Source organism: Gadus macrocephalus, chromosome 14, assembly GCF_031168955.1.
Source record: "Gadus macrocephalus chromosome 14, ASM3116895v1".
Classification (NCBI taxonomy): domain Eukaryota; kingdom Metazoa; phylum Chordata; class Actinopteri; order Gadiformes; family Gadidae; genus Gadus; species Gadus macrocephalus.
The window spans coordinates 18,756,779-18,776,209 of record NC_082395.1 but is presented as its reverse complement, the minus strand read 5'-3'; the positions used below and the strand labels follow the sequence as shown (position 1 = coordinate 18,776,209).

At 42.5% G+C, this 19,431-nt stretch overlaps 1 protein-coding gene across 2 annotated transcripts; it reads left to right on the top strand.

Annotated features, from left to right (window-relative positions):
• Nucleotides 1-1,567: 1,567 nt before the first annotated feature.
• LOC132472499 (annexin A2-like) lies at nt 1,568-8,132 on the top strand. Of its 2 annotated transcripts, none has more exons than XM_060072130.1 (13): nt 1,568-1,711; nt 2,637-2,697; nt 3,295-3,388; nt 3,973-4,067; nt 4,360-4,473; nt 4,917-5,007; nt 5,141-5,220; nt 5,948-6,007; nt 6,212-6,305; nt 6,614-6,709; nt 6,952-7,010; nt 7,371-7,493; nt 7,793-8,132. In XM_060072130.1, exons 2-13 carry the CDS (start codon nt 2,647-2,649, stop codon nt 7,850-7,852), a joined length of 1,017 nt encoding a protein of 338 aa, XP_059928113.1. In that variant the 5' UTR covers nt 1,568-1,711; nt 2,637-2,646; the 3' UTR covers nt 7,853-8,132. The 2 variants fall into 2 exon arrangements, with proteins under 2 accessions (XP_059928113.1, XP_059928114.1); XM_060072131.1 differs by lacking the exon at nt 1,568-1,711 and adding an exon at nt 2,053-2,309.
• Nucleotides 8,133-19,431: the final 11,299 nt, after the last annotated feature.

Here is a 19,431-nt window from a genome sequence, read left to right as displayed (position 1 = left end):
TGTGTTTTACATGTTATGCCTCCCCTGCTCTCTCTCAAGAGAGGGGCTTTATTGGCATGGAGTAATGTGATAAAACATCTGCTTGCCTTGATAAGACATCTGCCAGAACAAAGGAGCCTACTCTAAAATCTGTAGTAATCAGCAGCTGTCTTCCCATCTCTAACCTCCCATTCCTTACTAAAGTACTGGAAAGAATTGTAGCCAACCGATCAATCAATCACCTGATGAAGAACCACTTATTTGAGTCCTTTGAGTCTGGGATTACTCTGTATTCCACTCAAACTGCTGATGTGCAAGTCCAAGTTCAACCTAAGCTTGGTTGGTCCTTGACCGCCAAGCCCCATCCAACCAGATTGCTGTCTTTGTTTGAGTGTGTTGCTGTGATCATGACTGGACTCCTGGCTCACCAGCAGGCCCCTCATCATCGTGGACAATACTAATATCCATCAAAACTAATTCACTTAAAATGCTTGCTTTTTATACTACTACCGGTATGTATGTAAATGATGGCCCCCATTGCACTCATTAAATACACACTGTGTTTAAGATAAACTGCTATAGACTGTATCTAAGAGATACTGGACTATACTGTATCTGAGTGCTGTCTACATGTGGTGTGGAAACCTCAGAGTACCAAGTTCTTGGGACAGGCTAGGGAAAAGGTTCCGTTGAGCAAGGCAGCTCGTATCTATCTATGATGTAATCAAATATGATACTGTTTTTCAAATTTAATAACAGGGTTTCGGTCTAAAAAAATCATGTGTTTGAAAGAGAAAAACCTTGAGTGTTTGAAGTACAGTCAGCCACAAGCGTGAGTGGATAATCCTCACCCTCTACTTTGGTGGGGAGTTAAGCTAACTCCTAGTGACCACACACAAACAAACCCAAACACACACACACACACACATCCTTGAGCCTCGCCAGCTTCCCACTCACCTTTGGACTGTGAGTAAATTGACACAGACACACCCTGACTTGTAAGAACGGAAGTCAATGTATTTGTACATAGTCTGGGCCCACCCTACAATGTTACTTTTATCATTACTTTTATGATGTAGGTAGACGGATGTGAAATGGATGATATGATGAGTGTTATAACAGAAGGGCCTTTAGTAACATGTTAATGATGAGACCATACATGCTGCAGGGGAACACTTAATGATGAACGGATGGACGCATGAGGCAATCTATTTTTATGATCTTTATGGTAATGATTGGAGCATCTACGTATGTTTGCCTGAACCATAGACTGAAAGATTATGACGATGCCTTCGCGAGTCCATATGACGCCATTGACATGACCAAATGTAACGGACCGTTACCATAGTAAACGTAGTAAAACTACCATATTAAAACTACTGATTTCTCTGGGTTTGAACATTGTTAGGAGGGCCATAAATTGGGATTAAGTAAGTAGAAGTACACAACTCAACAAAATATATAATATGCAACACATGATATATAAATATATAACTCTTAACGTACATTATGCAACTGTGCATTCCCTCAGGGGGAATGGGCTTGTCCATGGAGCGATTCACCACTCCCCCACCAGGGCAGGGGGAGGGCTGTGATGTGAGGGGAGGGCCAGAGTTGGGCCGGGAGCAGTTTGAGCCAACAGTTCTGCTATTTAACCACCAAACCCTGGTCCTGCCTCCCACTGGAACCTCTCTGTCTCTCTCAGCTGCAGCTCTTAGAACCGTCGTAAAAGGTAAGACCATAACCCCCGTGTGTGTGTGTGTGTGTGTGTGTGTGTGTGTGTGTGTGTGTGTGTGTGTGTGTGTGTGTGTGTGTGCGTGCGCGTGTGCGCGTGCGTGCGTGCGTGTGTGCTGGTTGGCTGGAAGAAAATGCCTAAATGGCAATTCACGCATATCTATTATCCAACAAAATGACTAAGGCCTCGATGCATTATGGCTGCAGCTGGGTTTCCATAGTAGTGTGGAATGAGCAGACTCTGAACCAGGGTGGAGCACTGGCACAGGGAGGGGCAGAGCAAGGTTTACTCTGGACCCACAAATCACTGCCTGTCCCTGCAGTCTCGCTCTGTAATTACCTATCATACAGACATCATTCCTGGGAAGATATATACTGTACATACTTTACCCACTGAAACTGGGATTGAAAATGGATTTGTGTAAAGCAATTCAGTGTTAGGAGAGTGTAGTAGAGTATAGTGCTGAAGTAACAGTGGGAGTGGATTAGTTTACCAGCATGGACGCAGGCAGGATGGAGTGATTCACAGCTTCATGACTGATAACTCTGAACTCTGCAGTTGCTAGGTGATCAAACATTGCCACAGGCCCCTTAAGGTATAGTATAAAGATAACATCCTGACACGCCCTAGTCCTTTTGTAAGGTCAAAGGTTAGGAAATGTTGAATGTTGAAATCCACATCTATTGCAACTCTTTTCTGAGGCTTTTGGGTTCAAGGTGTGTGTGTGTGTGTGTGTGTGTGTGTGTGTGTGTGTGTGTGTGTGTGTGTGTGTGTGTGTGTGTGTGTGTGTGTGTGTGTGTGTGTGTGTGTGTGTGTGTGTGTGTGTGTACATGTTTATATATATAATGTATGTGTGTCTGTCTGTCAAGATGTCATAGATGTTTCAACATGTACATAAATGCTTTTTCTGAAATCTTGGCAGCTCATTCACAATGGCGTTAGTGGCTGAATATCTGAAGCAGCTGACGTTGACTCATACCGGGGTGAGTACTAAAGCTGTTAAAAGTAGCTCTTAAAAGACAAATTTCGATTTCATGACTTGGCTAAAGCAGATCATTTTGACACCAAAACACGCATGCATACCTTCAACAAACACATACAGGTATTATATCTATTCCAGCGGGCTGTTTTCATTGAGATAAAAATGTTTTTGCAAGCGGGATCTGGCCAGGAAGGCAGCGCACATTCCAAACACGCAGTATAACAGAACATTGTGTCGAGAGTTCAGTGAGCTCTGACTGCTGCACACATTTCTGCAACAGCACACATCTAACTTAGTAACATCATTTCATCCTGGCTCTCGATCGACTTCCCTAAACAGTTAAGTAAGAAAAACGATAAGTGAGCCTGCAAGACATTCCTAAAGAGTTTTGAAGAATGCAAGGCTCCATTCAACGCTAGTTAAACATTAACTTCATCGACTAAGTGTTCCTTTTAGCCGTGCATGCCCCATCAGTGATTACGTCGACCATTATGTTATCTGAATCAATGGATTGAATTCAATGCATCCCATCATGCATTCAAGTAATCTATTGCCCCCCCAACCTGACCCTCATCCTAAACCCCTTCCCCATCTTCAGGGGAAAGAGCCGACATTCCCCACTGTGCGTCCGATCAGAGACTTTGACCCATCCAGAGATGCCGCCAGGATCGACACCGCCATCAAAACAAAGGGTGAGAGAGAACCACCCTTCCATGTTGTTTTTACCTTTTTAATACTTTAGGGTCAGGTTAGGTCATCAAGCTGGTGAGTTATATAAAACACAGTACTAAGTACTTAATTACAGGTAGACGTCATGTCTTCTTGCCCTCTGGAACCATTGGGGCTTTGCTGTGTGTAGACTTTGCTTACTGTCTTACTGCCTGGCCTTGTGGGTGGAGTACTCCATGTAGTAGTGGCAGTTGGCCAGGCTCAGGCTCAGGCTGTGGTGAAACTGAGTCACTTTCCTGTCTGGGCCCAGAACCACATACCACACACAGGAAAACCCACTTGAGCCCACGTTCACTGACATTGAATATCCCAACGTCTGAAAATTGAACATATTCATAACATTTTCAATAGGCCTACTTATGATGATGATGATGATCAATTGACGAATGCTAAAGTTTATACAACATCTGTGATTGAACTTCCTACACTGTTTCAACACTATTTCTATGCTGTGAATTCAGCTGATCCTTGTCTTGCAATGCCTGGCAACACAATCTCCGGAAACAGGCAGAATTAAAAACGATTGTCTTGTCTGTTGTGTTTTCAGGTGTGGATGAACAAACCATCATTGACATCCTGACTAGGAGAAGTTGCGACCAGAGGACATATATTGCATTTGAGTATGAAAAGATTGCCAAAAAGGTTTGTTTGATGATTTATTTTTCTCCCACGTAAAAACAAAATATTGTAGATTATTGGCATTGGAGCTGGCTGAAAATTAAGAGTTTGGAAAATAACTAGAAAGAAACTATTGTGAACTTTTTAATAAATGTGTTCAAGTATTCTATGTAGGCTACTGCAATATTCTGTGGAAACAGGGGGGTTTGTATTTAAGTTTGTAAAAATACAAACAGCTCTCAGTTTGTGTTTGGGTAGTTAAATCATCTGTTAAAATGTATGCTGGTGGTAACTCATCTCTCAACGTGTTCTACAGGATATGACCACTGCCCTGAAGGGGGCGCTGTCGGGGTCTGTGGAGGCCGTGATGCTGGGTCTGATGAAGACTCCCGCCCAATACGACGCGTCAGAACTCAAAGGTTCCATGAAGGTGAGAGAACCTTTCTTCTGTTTATTTATTTTTCATGTCTGGATACTTTTTTTTTTTCTGTTTGTATATTATGTGCCATGTTGTCATGCTAACCTCTTATAGCCCTATTTCGTTTAAACACAAATATTTCAAGACCTGCTCTCCCCCACCTCACCTCCAGGGGGAGCACCCCTCCTGTTAGACAGACATGAGCGCCACACAAACCCCTTTTAGAGTTTTAGAGTTTGCATTTAACCTTTATTTATTTAAGTTAGTCTCATTAAGGTTGCACACCTATATTACAAGAGAGACCTGATAGCAACAGCAATACAGGCACAGGACACAAACACACTTATGATGGATTATCAGGATTAGTTGAAGAAGTCATAAAATGCTGGTGAAGTGTGTATCAGGTGGACTATCAACAATTTTAAAGTTATTAACAACATGCTTCTTCTGTCCAGGGTCTTGGAACAGATGAGGAGACCCTCATTGAGATTGTATGCTCCAGAAGCACTCAGGAACTGGCAGAGATCAAAAAGGTTTATAGAGAAAGTAAGTACCACCATTTACGTTTTGAATTATCAACATTATTAGTTTGGAGATAAAAATACAATTCAGCTCTACAGAAAGTTTGTCTCTTGTTAAAATATGTCAATGTAAAAGTGTTCCTCGGTTTATCACCCAGTGTTCAAGAAGGAGCTGGAGAAGGATGTAGCTGGAGACACCTCAGGGGACTTTGCCAAACTCCTGATGGCCCTCGTGCAGGTACCCCCCCCCACCCGTTTACACAGCCACCCACCACTATAAGTGTTATATATTCAGGTAGCCCCCCGCCCTTTCACACAGCCACCCTTCACCTAGCTACCACTATAGGGTTTATACATTACGAAGTCACATCATAATGTCGCCGCCATTTTGGAAGCATCGGCCATCGGAATGTCAGTTATCACGTTAGTGGTAATGGCTTTTTCGGGTCATTGTTTAGTAGTTCATCGTTGTATTTGAAACTGCCACAGTGCTTCCCTATGTTATGGTTTATTCATGTTGATTTAGGAATTAACAGCACTAATACAAGGGTGGCACTTATCAATTCAGCAAAAAATAAGGACACTTTACTGGACCAGAATAGAATCATTAACCTGAATCCAGCCTGCTGTGAGACTTGATTTACCCGAGACTTGACTGCTTTGAGAGTACTATCATAGCCTGAATTCCCTGTTGTGGTTGACCACGGACTGTGCCTCTGCTCTGAAGAGTGTCAGGTAGACTGCCAGACACGCAGGGACCTGATGCGCTCTTATTTTGAAAGCAATCAGTTAATCCTGTTAAGAGTCTAGACCACAGGGACGTTCACTGCTGACTATATACAGCCACCAACCCCTTTGATATCATGTAGAAACGTGTATTATGTTGTATTGTCTACCTCTATTGTGTGATGATGATGGATTATGATTGATTTTTTATTTCTTTGTGCATGTTTTTCCTCTCCTAGATCAAGAGAGACGAACCCTCCAACGTTGTGGACTATGAGCAAATTGACCATGATGCACGGGTAGGTCTCCCAGTCCGGTGCCGTCCTACAACTTTACAATAAAGGAAATAAATAGCACTTTTACAGCCCATAATATAAACTGTTTAAAGCCCAGTGAGTCAACTATGCAGCTCTTTCTCACAAAAAATGCTAACTTTCTTTCTTGTCAATGAAGTCGGAATGGATGTGAAAAGTAAGATCTGTGTTATTGCCTTCCACCTGCAGGCTTTGTATGAGGCAGGTGTGAAGAGGAAGGGGACAGATGTGGTCACCTGGATCGCCATCATGTCTGAGCGGAGTGTCCCTCACCTGCAGAAAGGTACTTCCTCTCCAAAGCACTAGGCCTGCCTATCCTTCCATGTCCATCTTACCTGCAGGGTTTTAATCTTATTTTGATAACATTGAGGTAGAATAGAACATGTTTTATTGGGCTACCGTTCAAAATACAATCGAATTGAAGCTAATGTATAAAAACGAGAGGCCTTCAATTGAGCTACATAATATAGGCTATATTCATATTTGGTCTCATTAGTCCTAACATTGGGTAACTTGTTGACTAATTGTCGATATGACAAACGCTTACTGAACCCAGGACTAAGGTGCATGTGTCTCTATTCCCTGTGTCAGTGTTCGACAGGTACACGAGCTACAGCCCATACGACATTAAGGAGAGCATCAGGAAGGAGGTGAAGGGAGATCTGGAGAAGTCCTTCCTCACACTGGGTACATACATGACCATTTACATTAGAGCCCATATGACCATGAACTTACTCCTATAGATACATTATACTAGAATTCACACATTACTATATGAAACGCCTCAAAGTTTAATTTGCACATTCCGTCGATAGTGTTGGCAAAAATGTATGCACGTATCTTGCATTGTGCATGCTATTTTTCCAATAGTTCTATCCTATTGATTCTCAACTTACATTAAGCAAATGTGTTTTTGGTTCTCTCTCCAGTGGAGTGTTTTGAAAACAGGCAGCTGTACTTTGCCAGCAGACTCAGTGAAGCCATGAAGGTAAGGTTTGATTTCACACTTTCACAAACATCCTGATCTGCTCCAGAGTATTTATTGTGTGTGTGTGTGTGTGTGTGTGTGTGTGTGTGTGTGTGTGTGTGTGTGTGTGTGTGTGTGTGTGTGTGTGTGAGTTTGTATGTGATATGTGGGTAAGGTGTGCTTCTTGTTTGTCAGAAGTAGAAAAGTAAAACACTTGTCCTGACTGAAAGGGATGGATCCAATTTATGATTTCATTTGTTATAACGAAAGCCATAAACAGACAACTACACAATAATTTGAGAGGAAACAAATTGTGTGTTTGTTGATGGAAAGCACCATGGGGGCTTATTTTTCACAATTGATGGTTGTTGTCTTGTGCAGGGTAAGGGAGCCAAGGACAAGGTGGTGACTAGAATCATTGTGTCTCGCTGTGAAGTTGACCTCATGAAGATCCGCTCAGAGTTCAAAAAGCAGAATGGAATATCTCTCTACCACACCGTCTCTGTAAGTACTTTGTGTGTGTGTGCGATTGTGTGTGTGCGTGCGTTCGTCCGTGCGTGTGTCTGTTTGTGTGCATGTGGTTAATATATGTATGCATGAGAAAAAATACATGATGGAATGAAATGCTACAAAAGTTGTATTAGTTAGTTAGTTCGATCATAAAGTACTAAATAAAGTCCACCGAAAGTGAAGAAATCTGATCCTCTGGTCCCATGACCAATGGAGATGAACCTCTCGTCACATGACACATGTAGGTGTTCTTCCAGTCATATGACCCATCTGTGTTGTTTCTCCCGTGCCAGGATCACACAAAGGGAGACTACCAGAAGGCTCTGCTGAGTCTGATTGGAGGGGACGACTGAAGATGTATTTTATACTATATTTACAGCATTTTGTGGATTTCATTGAAGCATGGAGGGGAATGTTCAAGTGCCGGCCAATGAGAATTGTTAGGCCTATATTTCTTTCTTTCTAAGAAACATTACTGGATTTGTTGTGTTTCTGTGAAAATACATAATTATTTTTTTTATATCACGAAATCGAGACACTAATTGTCATATGTTGCAACATTTGCAACAATGGTTTGTTACGACAATCCTCACCAGAATGTTTTTTTCCGGCAAGTAAAGTCAAAGTTTTAAAGTCGGCGTCATGTCCTTGTGTGCTGATACATAAGTCTGCCTCTAGAGGGCGGTAGAACAACAGAAAGTTTGAGTCCTTCAGCTGGTCCTTGCTTGTAGAGTTATCTTGCCTAGTATGGTTCACTTATCTAAAAAATAATGCTAACACACATTTCAGTATAATACGTTATTGGATCAGTAATAAGGAAATTATTTAATAAATTGTAGTTTTTGATGGAAAATTTGATTTATATCTAGTGATTGAAACTGAGTGAAAGAGATTGCTTAAGCACTCAATAACAATATAATTATGAACAATACCCCACTTATAACAATATATTTGTCAACTCTAGATAGGCATAATTAATATTCAATAGTGGATTCTGATGAACGTCAAATCAGTCAAGTCACTTTTATACCGTGTATAAGCTTATTTCGATTGTTTTAATTGTCCGTGTGTTTTGCATTGTTTGTTTTCCATTAACTTTTTTTCATTAATTTAACCTCTGGCAACATATTTGCTTATTTGCATACCACAGGAGCAAAACTGTTTCAATGTGTTGCTGTTGTTTAGTTTGTAGGTCTCCCGGGATAAGGAGTGCAAGGGAGGGGGGAGAGAGAAAAAGAGAGAGAGAGAAAGACTTGGCAAGTGTTGGAAGAAGAAAAGATTTTCACTATACCACTTGGCGAAAAAACAGGAGATATGACGAAACTAAAACCAGTAGATACAACTAAAACCAGGAAATAAATGTAACCTGAAACCAGGAGATACAACTCAACTAAAACCAGGGGATGAAAGTACACTAACACCAGGAGATAAAACTAAATTTAAACCAGGAGATAAAGCTAAACTAAAACTAGGAGATACGAATATACGACTATACTAAAACCAGGAGATAAAACTAAACCTAAACCAGAAGATATGACTATTCAAAACCAGGAGGTAAAACTAAACTAATACCAGGAGATACAGGAGCAGCAGAAGGAGATTGAAGAGGATGAAATGAGAAGCACACGGAAAGAGTTAGAAAAGTTAGGGAGAGAACTATGAGGGAGAGAACTATCTCCACCTGAGGGAGGTGACTATAGACTTAAAGAAAGCCTCGCAAATATGCAAAACGCAAGAAAGAATCAGAAAAGCATATTGCAAAAGATATTGTGGAGCAAACGTTTCAATGAGGGGAATATGCACGCACACACACACACACACACACACACACACACACACACACACACACACACACACCACTGGGGGGGCATAGGAATCCCTCACCTCTTATGTCTCTAATGATTTCACATGGCTGGGCTGAGACCAGACATCTCCCCTCGCAGAATGAATGAACCAATTAGCGTCCCCCTATCTGTGGAGCACAAAGCACAGCTTAATGAAGCCATAACCCCTGTGTTGAGTTGTTGAGTAGAAAGCCGTAGGGAGGAGACTTGCTTTCCGGGGGTTAACTGCGTATACAGCACGTGTCTGCATGGAGGTAGAAGCACTATAGTAGCAGTTAAATCAGTGGAATTAAAGATCTGATAAATCACCCTTATTTCATGCGAGTACATTTTACTCTGCTTTTGTCCGTATTCATTATTTTTTTCTCCACATCATGTAAATCACCGCGGTGGCATCACGCCAACTGTAAGTGACATACTGTGTTTGACATTTGTTGTACATGCATGTGTGTGTGTGTGTGTTTGTGTGTGTATGTGTGTGTGTGTGTGTGTGTGTGCGTGTGTGTACACACACACAAGCACACACACACACACACATGCAAAAACACACACACACACACGTGTGTGTGTGTGTGTGTGTGTTTTTGCATGTGTTTGTGTGTGTGTGTGTGTGTGTGTGTGCGCGTGTGCGTCTAAGTGTGTACAATATGTCAAAGTCCAACACAAACAAGAGTTAGGCAAACACATCCAATGGAATAAACGGCCCTTTGTATTTATGAACTGGCACGCCGGGTTAACACCAACCTCTTTAGTCAAGGTACCGGCGCCTCCACACTACTTAAGCATCGCCATCAGGGGAAAGCGGATCACAGAGGAGCAATTAGCCAGGATTCAATTAAGGTATAGATTTAACTGTTTTACGGCCGTCTTTGTTGTTCGATGTCTCCAGACAACCAAAACCTCTCCAGTGCTCCAGTTCTATATCAGTATTCGTCGGCAGTTGAATCCCTAGAGGCCTTTCTGTTCCTCGTCCAGAGTCTTAGAGGAAACCATGCAGCATCACAGAGCCGCCAAGTATTATCATTCATTTAGTCATAATATTGATGAGGACATTACCCCATTGTGCTGCTTTATGTTTATCACCAATAAAAGATTAAATACGGAGCAAACCAACGGAAAAGAGCATTTTGCAAAGCGTGATGTGGGATTTATGGGACAGGAGGGTTGACAGATTAATCTGCCGATCATAAAGACCAGAGGGGAGGCCATATTTTTGCCCCCTTCTGCAGTCTCATGCCCTCCTTCTCTCTTCCCCTTTTTCCTTCTCTCTCCCCTCTCCTCCAACTTCCCTCCCTGTCTTCTTTCCTTTCTTCATAGCTTGTCTCCTTTACACCTGGATCTCTTCCTCTTTTAGTTTGCAGCCCCCTTGTTTTTCCCTGGTTCCATTTTTCTCTCTTGGATCCCTTTCATGAGTCAAGTTTTCTTTATATAGATAGACTACTTGTACAGATAGATGGACAGTTAGAGCAAAAATCAGGACTTAAAATCTGAGAGCAGCCAAGCTTGAATCTGGGGAATGGGGTGTTTTACTTACTTTTGCTTCATATTGAGTTCTGTAGAAAGTTTGAGGTTGGAGACTCTTTCTTTCAATATTCTGTATTTCTTTCAAATATTTTGTACTATTGGACGGAATATCTTTTCTTTGGCTTCTGCCATCCGCTTAACAATTTATTGGTTTATTTATTTTTTGAGGACACCGACTAGTACTGAGATAGCAAGAAAAGAAACCAACTGCCTAGTTCTCTTCTGAAATGGAAGGTTTCACTGCTTCTATCTCGTCAGTAATCACAAAGTGGCTCAATGAAGTGGACCCCTAAGTCGAGAAACTCGAAGGGGGCATACATAGGCGTACTCAATTTAAGACCAGTGACATGCCTCCTCACACACTGCACTCTAGTCAGTGCAGGAACTATTATAGAAGATACCTCTACTTCTTACCAGATGACTTGAAATGACTAACAACAACAACAACACAAACACAAAAACCAACATGCAAAAACATTGCAAAAAAAAGAAAAAGAAAACTCCCTCGGTGAGAGAAGTCACTATTCAGAGGAAAAGGAAACCTCTCCCAGCCGAGCCGCCCAGTGTGTCCCGCCTAGTGCACTGGAGCGCTATAGGAAGTAGGCGGGCCGCGTGGCTTGGAGCCAAGGCGCTTATCATGATTGCCAGCGACGTGGGTCTAATCATCTGTCAGAGGCGACGCCAGCTACTTGGGGGTTGATACAACAGAGGCAGAGCGCCACACTCTCAGCACTTATTTGTCCCCCGTAATGCGTCCAGAGAACAGGTCAAGACCAACAATTGAGCGGTTGTCTGCTGAATCGGTCAAGTGATTATCGCGTGGGCACGCACAAACGTAGTCACGCACATGTGAGCAGACAAAGGCGCGCGCATACGCACGCACAAACACACACACAAGCACACACACACACACACACACACACACACACACACACACACACACACACACACACACACACACACACACACACACACACACACACACTATAATTCACCAAAGAAATACAGAGACAAACAGTAAGAGGAAGTTTGGCTAACCTTCGTCGGAGGCCGAAGTATTCCTGAAGGTTTGTTGTAAAGTTCAACAAGACGCTTTGATTGCGGTTGCTCAAGGAGACCATTTAAGTGGATGAAAATGTCACAGGTTTGATATCCACAATAATACCCACAAATCTAATTACGTTTTCATACCGATGTCCAGATTCATCCGGTCCTCTCTCTCTTTGACCCCAACCCTACACCCACCTTAAAGTTAATTACATTCTAGTAATCAGATGTTTCCATCCAACCAACTCGTCCAACCATCCCAGCCAAAGAGCTCATCCATTCATCACCCCATAAAACCCACCCATCCACTTAAACCACACACACACACTCGCACCCACAGCGATGCTCCCTAACCTTCAAATGCTCAGCAGCAAGACCGCCACTTGAACATGAACCAAATGTCACCCCCAAGCCACGGATGGACAAGGTAATTGCCCACACGTTTGGCAATCACCGGCCATCACCTGTTCATTATCTCCCTAACTGTCGACATGGAGTCCTCTGTCTGACAGAGTGACATCCCCTCTGAAGGACTCTGGGATGGACCCCCAAGAGTGGGCCCATTAAACGGAACAAGAGATAAGAGTTTAGTTGAGCCCTATCAAAACCTAAAAGGTATCAGGGATGTGGAGGCGGTAACGTCCCAAAGCCAAAGATGGAGCTGGAACTCTTTTGTTCTTATTTTGCACTTTATTTTTTTAACTTCCCAAGAAAAAGTGCAATTGCTGATGACATGCTTCTGGGATGGCATTTCACCTTGGGAGATTTCCTTTTCTCTCTGATCCCATCGTGGTGTTGGTACATCTTCATTCACCCTTGGGCAGCATGGATAGGAGCTAGTCTTTGTTCAGAGGTGTTTCCTTTTTTGCTTCAGCCTTTTGAGTTTCTCGCACTCGGGTGTGCTGGCAGGCCCACTTTGCAGAAGCACTTTGGTTGTGGAAGAAAGGCTTTGAAAAGACACACACACTCAATATCCCCCAACCCTCTTGTGACCCATGTGTTTGACATTGGAACAAGGCTAAACATAATATACACCCACACTACTGATCTTTTTCGCTTTTGCTAGGGGTCAAAGAGGAGTATGAATATGACAATGTTGAAGAGAGAAATGGGAAATATTGTTCTCTGGCTTGCCGGCAAGTGTCCTAATCACACCACCAAGCTTTGTCATTTGATACCCGCATGGCCAAGCTGCAAATCCAGCTGTGCTTGCCAGTGACGCGCTCTCCCTTATCTCTTTGTGAATCGGTCCTCTGCTCTCTCCATCATCCCTTTGCTCACCAGTCCTTCTCTGCCCTACCAAGAGCCAGAGAGCGGATTCCCTCAATATCCCATCGACAAAACACTGGATTGGACCTTCGACTAACTTTGCATGATACATGAGGAAGACTTTATTTTTTTTTAATCATGGCAGACTGAAGAACAAATGTTTATTACACACTGTTATTACAGAATAACTTTTGCTATAAGACCATCTTCAAGTCCCAACTTTGTGCAAGATCGGCTTCTCATTACGCACCGAGATCTAACACACGTCTCTACCCTTGAGGAAATCCTACAATAGGCCTTTGATCACAGCTTTGCCCAAGGAAAAAAATAATATTACAAGATATATCCTCTGGCCATACAAGAAATAGGTTCCCCATTTACAAAGGAAGAGGCATGTATTGCGGCAAGAAAAACTGACGCAGACAGACAACACAACAAATATTTCCCATCAAAGATGTGCCTGAAAGTCAAAGCTTGTTCAATCATTATTTCACGCACACAAGGAAGCTCTCAACTCAAACACTTGAAAACACTTGTTTGTGAAACACCAAGGAAAGCAAAACTGGTGCAGAATCCCATTCAAAGAGCAAAAAACAACAGTGATATTGCTTTCTGCTAACCCCAACCGGTTCTCCAGAGCCATGCAAATGAGGCCAAATGCTGGTATTGTGAAAAATGTATTTAGGCCCACCTACTGAGTTGCACTTGTTTAATCATGCATTTGTGTGTGTGTGTGTGTGTGTGTGTGTGTGTGTGTGTGTGTGTGTGTGTGTGTGTGTGTGTGTGTGTGTGTGTGTGTGTGTGTATGCCTGTGTGTGTGTGTGTGTGTGTATGCCTGTGTGTGGTGTGTGCACTTGTGCTCTAATTCTTGGGAATATGCTAACATAACTGGCATCCTGGCTTTTATCTTCGGTCTGGGTTCTGTGAGAGAGATAGAGAGGGAGAGACAGTGAGAGAGAGAGAGAGAGAGAGACAGAGCGAGAGGGAGAGAGAGAGAAGAGGGGGAGGGGGGGGGGGGGGGTAGGTTGAGGAGTCAGCTGCATTTAGAGTTAGCTTGAGGGGGTGAGTTCTAGAGATGATGTACGTGTCAGCTAACCTCCACTGACAGACTCCTGATGCCAGCCCTTCATTATAAATATTTTTAAAGGGGCTCCGACCTTCCGCAGGCCCGTTTGGGACAGGAGCACAGCACTCCCTCACTCTTTGATTTGTGCCTCTCACAAGGCTCTGGCTGTCATAGTGGCTGCTCCTTATTGCGCACATCTTGTCGTCTTTAGTGGGAAGTTTCGCAACAATTAGCATACAGGCTCCATCGTCTTCCGCCGTGCGGATGTCTGATGCGGCGGAGGAGCAACGCTAGACCCGGTTTAATCTTTGGTCTCGTCGACGACTGCGCTTGCAGTTGAGGACACCTCTGAAAAGTCAACTTCTCCTGCCATTAACATACAAAGAGAGACCCAGAGAGGCAAGCAGCTAAACCTATATGCCCTTTCTGGATACATTTTTGGGGCAGTGAATCGAGTTTGATTAAGGGTGACGCATCTGTGAGTGGTGGGGTGTCAACATATGCAAACGTTGCTGCCGTATTCGTTAAACGTATAAGCTACACAATATGTATTTATTTTGAAAAACCTATTTGCATTCTAGATGGAATATCATCCGATGGTTTACAGAGGGAGTCGTTTATGTGCTATAAACACTGTGGTTGACAACAGTAGGAAATATAGACAAGTTGGAGAGTCAAACAACTTTGAAGTAAGCGGTATGAACGAACCCTGGTTTGTAAGATGAATATTTTGATGCATATTATTTACTTATAACTCATTCTCCAAGGATTTGGAGTAAGTCGCTTTGGATAAAAGCAGCTGCGAAATGCCCTGAATGTAAATTTGCCTCTTTTTAGATTCAATATTTTCAGCTGTTTCCTGTTAATTATCGTACTATTGTATAATTGTATAGATTAATGTATAAGTAATCGCTAAGATAGCCTGCGCCTAGAGCAATTCAAAGCCAAAACTAAATATTTACTTATGTCTGATTTCAGCTAAGTAACTAACCTTGTCTGTCTGTCTTAGTCTAAGGAAGTTGAAGAAAGCATCACTTCTTTTCACGCCATTAGAGACTTTTCTGCACGTCGAAATACACCTCAGACTCGAGCTAAACCCCTCTCCTGTGTATTGGTTCTTGTTGTGGTTTGAGGGTTGGAGAGTTGATTATCTCAGTATTGCATTGTGAAAATGTAAAATGAGAGGGCGAATACACATGAGAATGCAGCGAGTAGAGCCTTCTGTATTACCTGACACAAGGTTGCTGTTGATCATTGTTCTATTGGTGTTGAGGTTCATCACTGCTGATGGATTATTCACAGGTCTGGTCCTCATCGTGGCTCGTTTTGTGCTGAACCACGATCAGGACCAAGTGTCATGCAAGTGCAGTTTGCCATCCAGCCAAAGCGATTTGTAGAAGTTGGCTTTAAATTTTAGGGCATGAGACGCTTTTATCCAAGGCGAATTACAACGGTTCATTCACATATTCACAAACAGACTGCATGGTCAACCATGCAAGGCAACAAGGTCAGCAAAGTCTTAAGTAGTAAGCCCATCCCAAAAAATAATGTCAGTGCTGAATTATTGTCATTGACAGAAAAGGGGTCAATTGCTAATTAATTGCTCCAAAGATGGTACATGATGTGCTGACTTCTGGGGTCTTTAAGGACTTATAATGGTCATGCCGTTGTCCAACCATGTTTTGGCTAATGTTTATACCAAGACCCTGCTGACAAGCAGTAACAAGCTATATTGTTCTGTGTTTGCTTTTCAACCGGGCGTTCCTCCTTTGGTCGAGCCTCAAGCATCCTTCCTACAGTCGTGATATCTTTGCATGTTTCAAGTAATTGCAGCACTAAACACTGGAGCCAGCCAGAGGTAGATGTTACATGTCATTACCCCAAACTACTTTGCTTTTATTCTTCCAGTTGTCCTTGTTCTCTTTTTAGTGAATTGTGAACAGTTAGACAACGAATGGATTTTAATGGGCAGTCGTGTCTTGGGGGGCTTCTGAAGGAGTGGGAAGAGGGTTGAGGACGTGAGGGTTGGAGAGGCTGTGTGTGAGGAGCAGGTACCATTTGTAGTCGGTACTCCTTAGACAGGTTGTTTCATGGATAATGAAACAAGGTGCGGCCATTAAAGTTTAAAAAGATGCGCAGATGAATCGGTTAATTGGCGATTGCATGTCTTACCCAGATTCAGACGGGGTTGTTAAAATCATAGTGACAATAACCTAGCTCCTTTTCCATGCAAGTGAAATACAATTACTTTCCAAATGTCTTCCAATATATTCCGAATAGTCGCTTATTATAAACGAGTGCCAGTTGAAACAATGCAAGAATTTGGTTAGTCTACAAACATACCGATAATTTGGCACTACTCTCAGCGTTGGCATCATTAGGCTACCTGTGATGTGACGCAATGATCTTATCAGCTGTTCTGCATGGATTCTGGTTTGCTGGTCTACACAGAGGGTGATCAAATGTTTTTTAGCTCAGTGATGCTACTCTTTACTGCGTTGTGGATAACAAAGTAAATGCATTTATTATAATAGATGAAAGCAGGGATAAAGGTGAAAGAAGGGCAAAAGGGAAAGGCCACACACAGGAAATTGGGACAACTAGTTAGTTGGCCTACAAGGGTACATAGTCACCACTGAGGTGAGAGATTGTATTCACTTCCGTAGTACATATATAGGTTTAATATTAGTGTGCAGTCTGTCGTTTTCTTTGGCAGTACAATCGTGCCATTGCATTATTCCCATTTTCTTTGCAGCATATTTATATTCACCTGTGTTTGACATTTTCAGGAGTGAAGAAGAAATTGCTAGGGGCCTCCAAACGCGAGGCCTATGAAGATGGATCAAAAGTGTGTCAAACCACATGTTGTAGTGCTGCAGCTCCTCAATAGGAGATGTTAAGGTACAACACACACACACACACACACACACACACACACACACACACACACACACACACACACACACACACACACACACACACACACACACACACACACATCTACACACTACATCTTACAACTCCATAGTGCCATAAATGTTCCTTGGCTCAATTATGCGTGTTTGTTGGTTTGTTGTTAACTGAACGGTGAGCAAAGATGCACACACCCACACAAACGGTGCCTTGACATACTGAACTGTCAACTTTACTATTCGTTCCACATATTATGCAAATATTTTAAGCTCATTCTATATGCTTTATTATGATTTATTTTATATATATTGATGTTGATTAGGAGAAATAGCTTTTTGCTACCCTTTTCCTTTGTATTATCATTGAAATAGGTGCAAAAATAATACAATTATTATAAGTACACAAATCCTAAGCAAAACAAGAAATACGTTTTTCCGTTACAAAAGTTCTGACTAAACTAACATGTCTTCAGAGTCAAGTGAAACAACAATTAGATGAACAAGAGAGAGATTGAGAGGCTATTTAGGTACAACCACACAATCTGCAATATACAGTGCAACAATAAGAATGTAGGCATAATGGACAAAGGATTATGACCTCTGACATTTATTCAGCTAACAGCGTTGGCACACATGGCCGGAGAGGGGAAAACGTGGATTAGGACCTCAACGACCACTACATAACTGGTCCCTAAATATGAAGACAAGCCCAGATATTGCGCTGGGTTAAGCAAATTGTTGTTTTTATTTACACATTATACAAGATAACTTGACTGGGCAGCAGAAGCGTTTGCTCTGCTCTCATCTTCTCCTCTTGTCTCATCTCCTCCTCTCCCCTCCTGTCCACAAATTGTTTTGTTGTACCTGTTATACATCTGACGGTCATTTATGACACAAAAAATAAAAATGTCCCTCTGGAACAGACGTTTTATTATCGAATATGAGGATCTACACGCTAACAGAAAGCGCCGCCACTGTATCGGCCTTTTCTATTACCCTTCTCCTCACAGACGAATGATCTATTTTCTCTTCCCCTAATCCTAACCTCTCTAGTCCTCTGCTCTCCTCTCTCAATGAATTATTATTACATTCTGATAAAATGCAAATTGAGCCGGCCTGATGGTGTGTGTTTTTGATGGAAGAGCACAAATCACATGGAGACACGGGACTTTTTTAATTCTCCTGATGAATGTGATGCTTCAGGAGCCGAGGGGGATTGATGATACGCTGTAATGACGTGTTGAGGCTGGAGACCCCCGCTCCGTGGCGGCGGGGGGGCTGTTTTATACACACAAACACGTCCCCTTCACCTCATGCAGTTGTGCCAACAGCCTGGCTGGCTGTGGGTGTGCTTAGACGGGGGTGAACTGTGTATAAATATGGGAAACTGAAGGATAAAAATGAGACCGGTTTCACTGCACACTTCCCTCTGTCATCGATGGATAAACATCTATCAGGATACTGGCCCCTATATCATATTCAATTGGAGAAGAAAGATGTAAGAAGGTCTCGCTCAACCTTTAAGGGTTATTTGATGATCTCAGCCGAACAGAACCAAAGTTCATCTTAGAGGGCTTCACTCAAAACAATTATATCAGTCCAAGTTTGTTCTTAGTGGAACTAAGCTTTTTGTTCCACTGTGCAGAAAGAAAAACATGCATACTTATGCAGCCCTCTCCCTCTGTATCAATAAAACTAGTCTATAAAAACAACCTAATAAAATATGGTATTCATTTCAATGAGTACCTGAGACATGATACGTATTCATCCCATGACAACAATAACTATTTATGCATTTGACTGCCCAATAAATAAGAACCTAGTTAATGTACAGAACTGGAGGCTGTGTGTATAGGGACTGCTGGGGTGTGTGTATGCATTATGTGGGAGAGGAGCATGCTGCTGTATTTGTCTTGAAGAGGACCACCCCCACCTTAACTCCATTCTAAAGCTTAGTAAGCAGCGGCGCGATGAAGAGTAATGGCCTCTATTCATTATCAGGCCGGTTGGTTTTCATTTACTCTTGGCTCCGACAATCAAACAGAGCAGCTGCCAAGGTGATGAAGTGACGGGACGCCCAGAGGTCGCCCAATAGTTTAAGTGATAAATTAAATACTATTAAATCTAATACTATTATCAACGCTCAACTCTCTGCACTTTCACTCTCCCCTCTGACACACACACACACACACACACACACACACACACACACACACACACACACACACACACACACACACACACACACACACACACACACACACACACAT

Bases quoted from the DNA above. Each gene is read 5' to 3' on its own strand.
- LOC132472499 (XM_060072130.1), top strand. From the start codon at position 2,647: ATGGCGTTAGTGGCTGAATATCTGAAGCAGCTGACGTTGACTCATACC. The intron at 5,008-5,140 runs GTAAGTACCACC...TTTATCACCCAG, and splicing joins CAAAAAGGTTTATAGAGAAA to TGTTCAAGAAGGAGCTGGAG. The intron at 6,710-6,951 runs GTACATACATGA...TTCTCTCTCCAG, and splicing joins GAAGTCCTTCCTCACACTGG to TGGAGTGTTTTGAAAACAGG.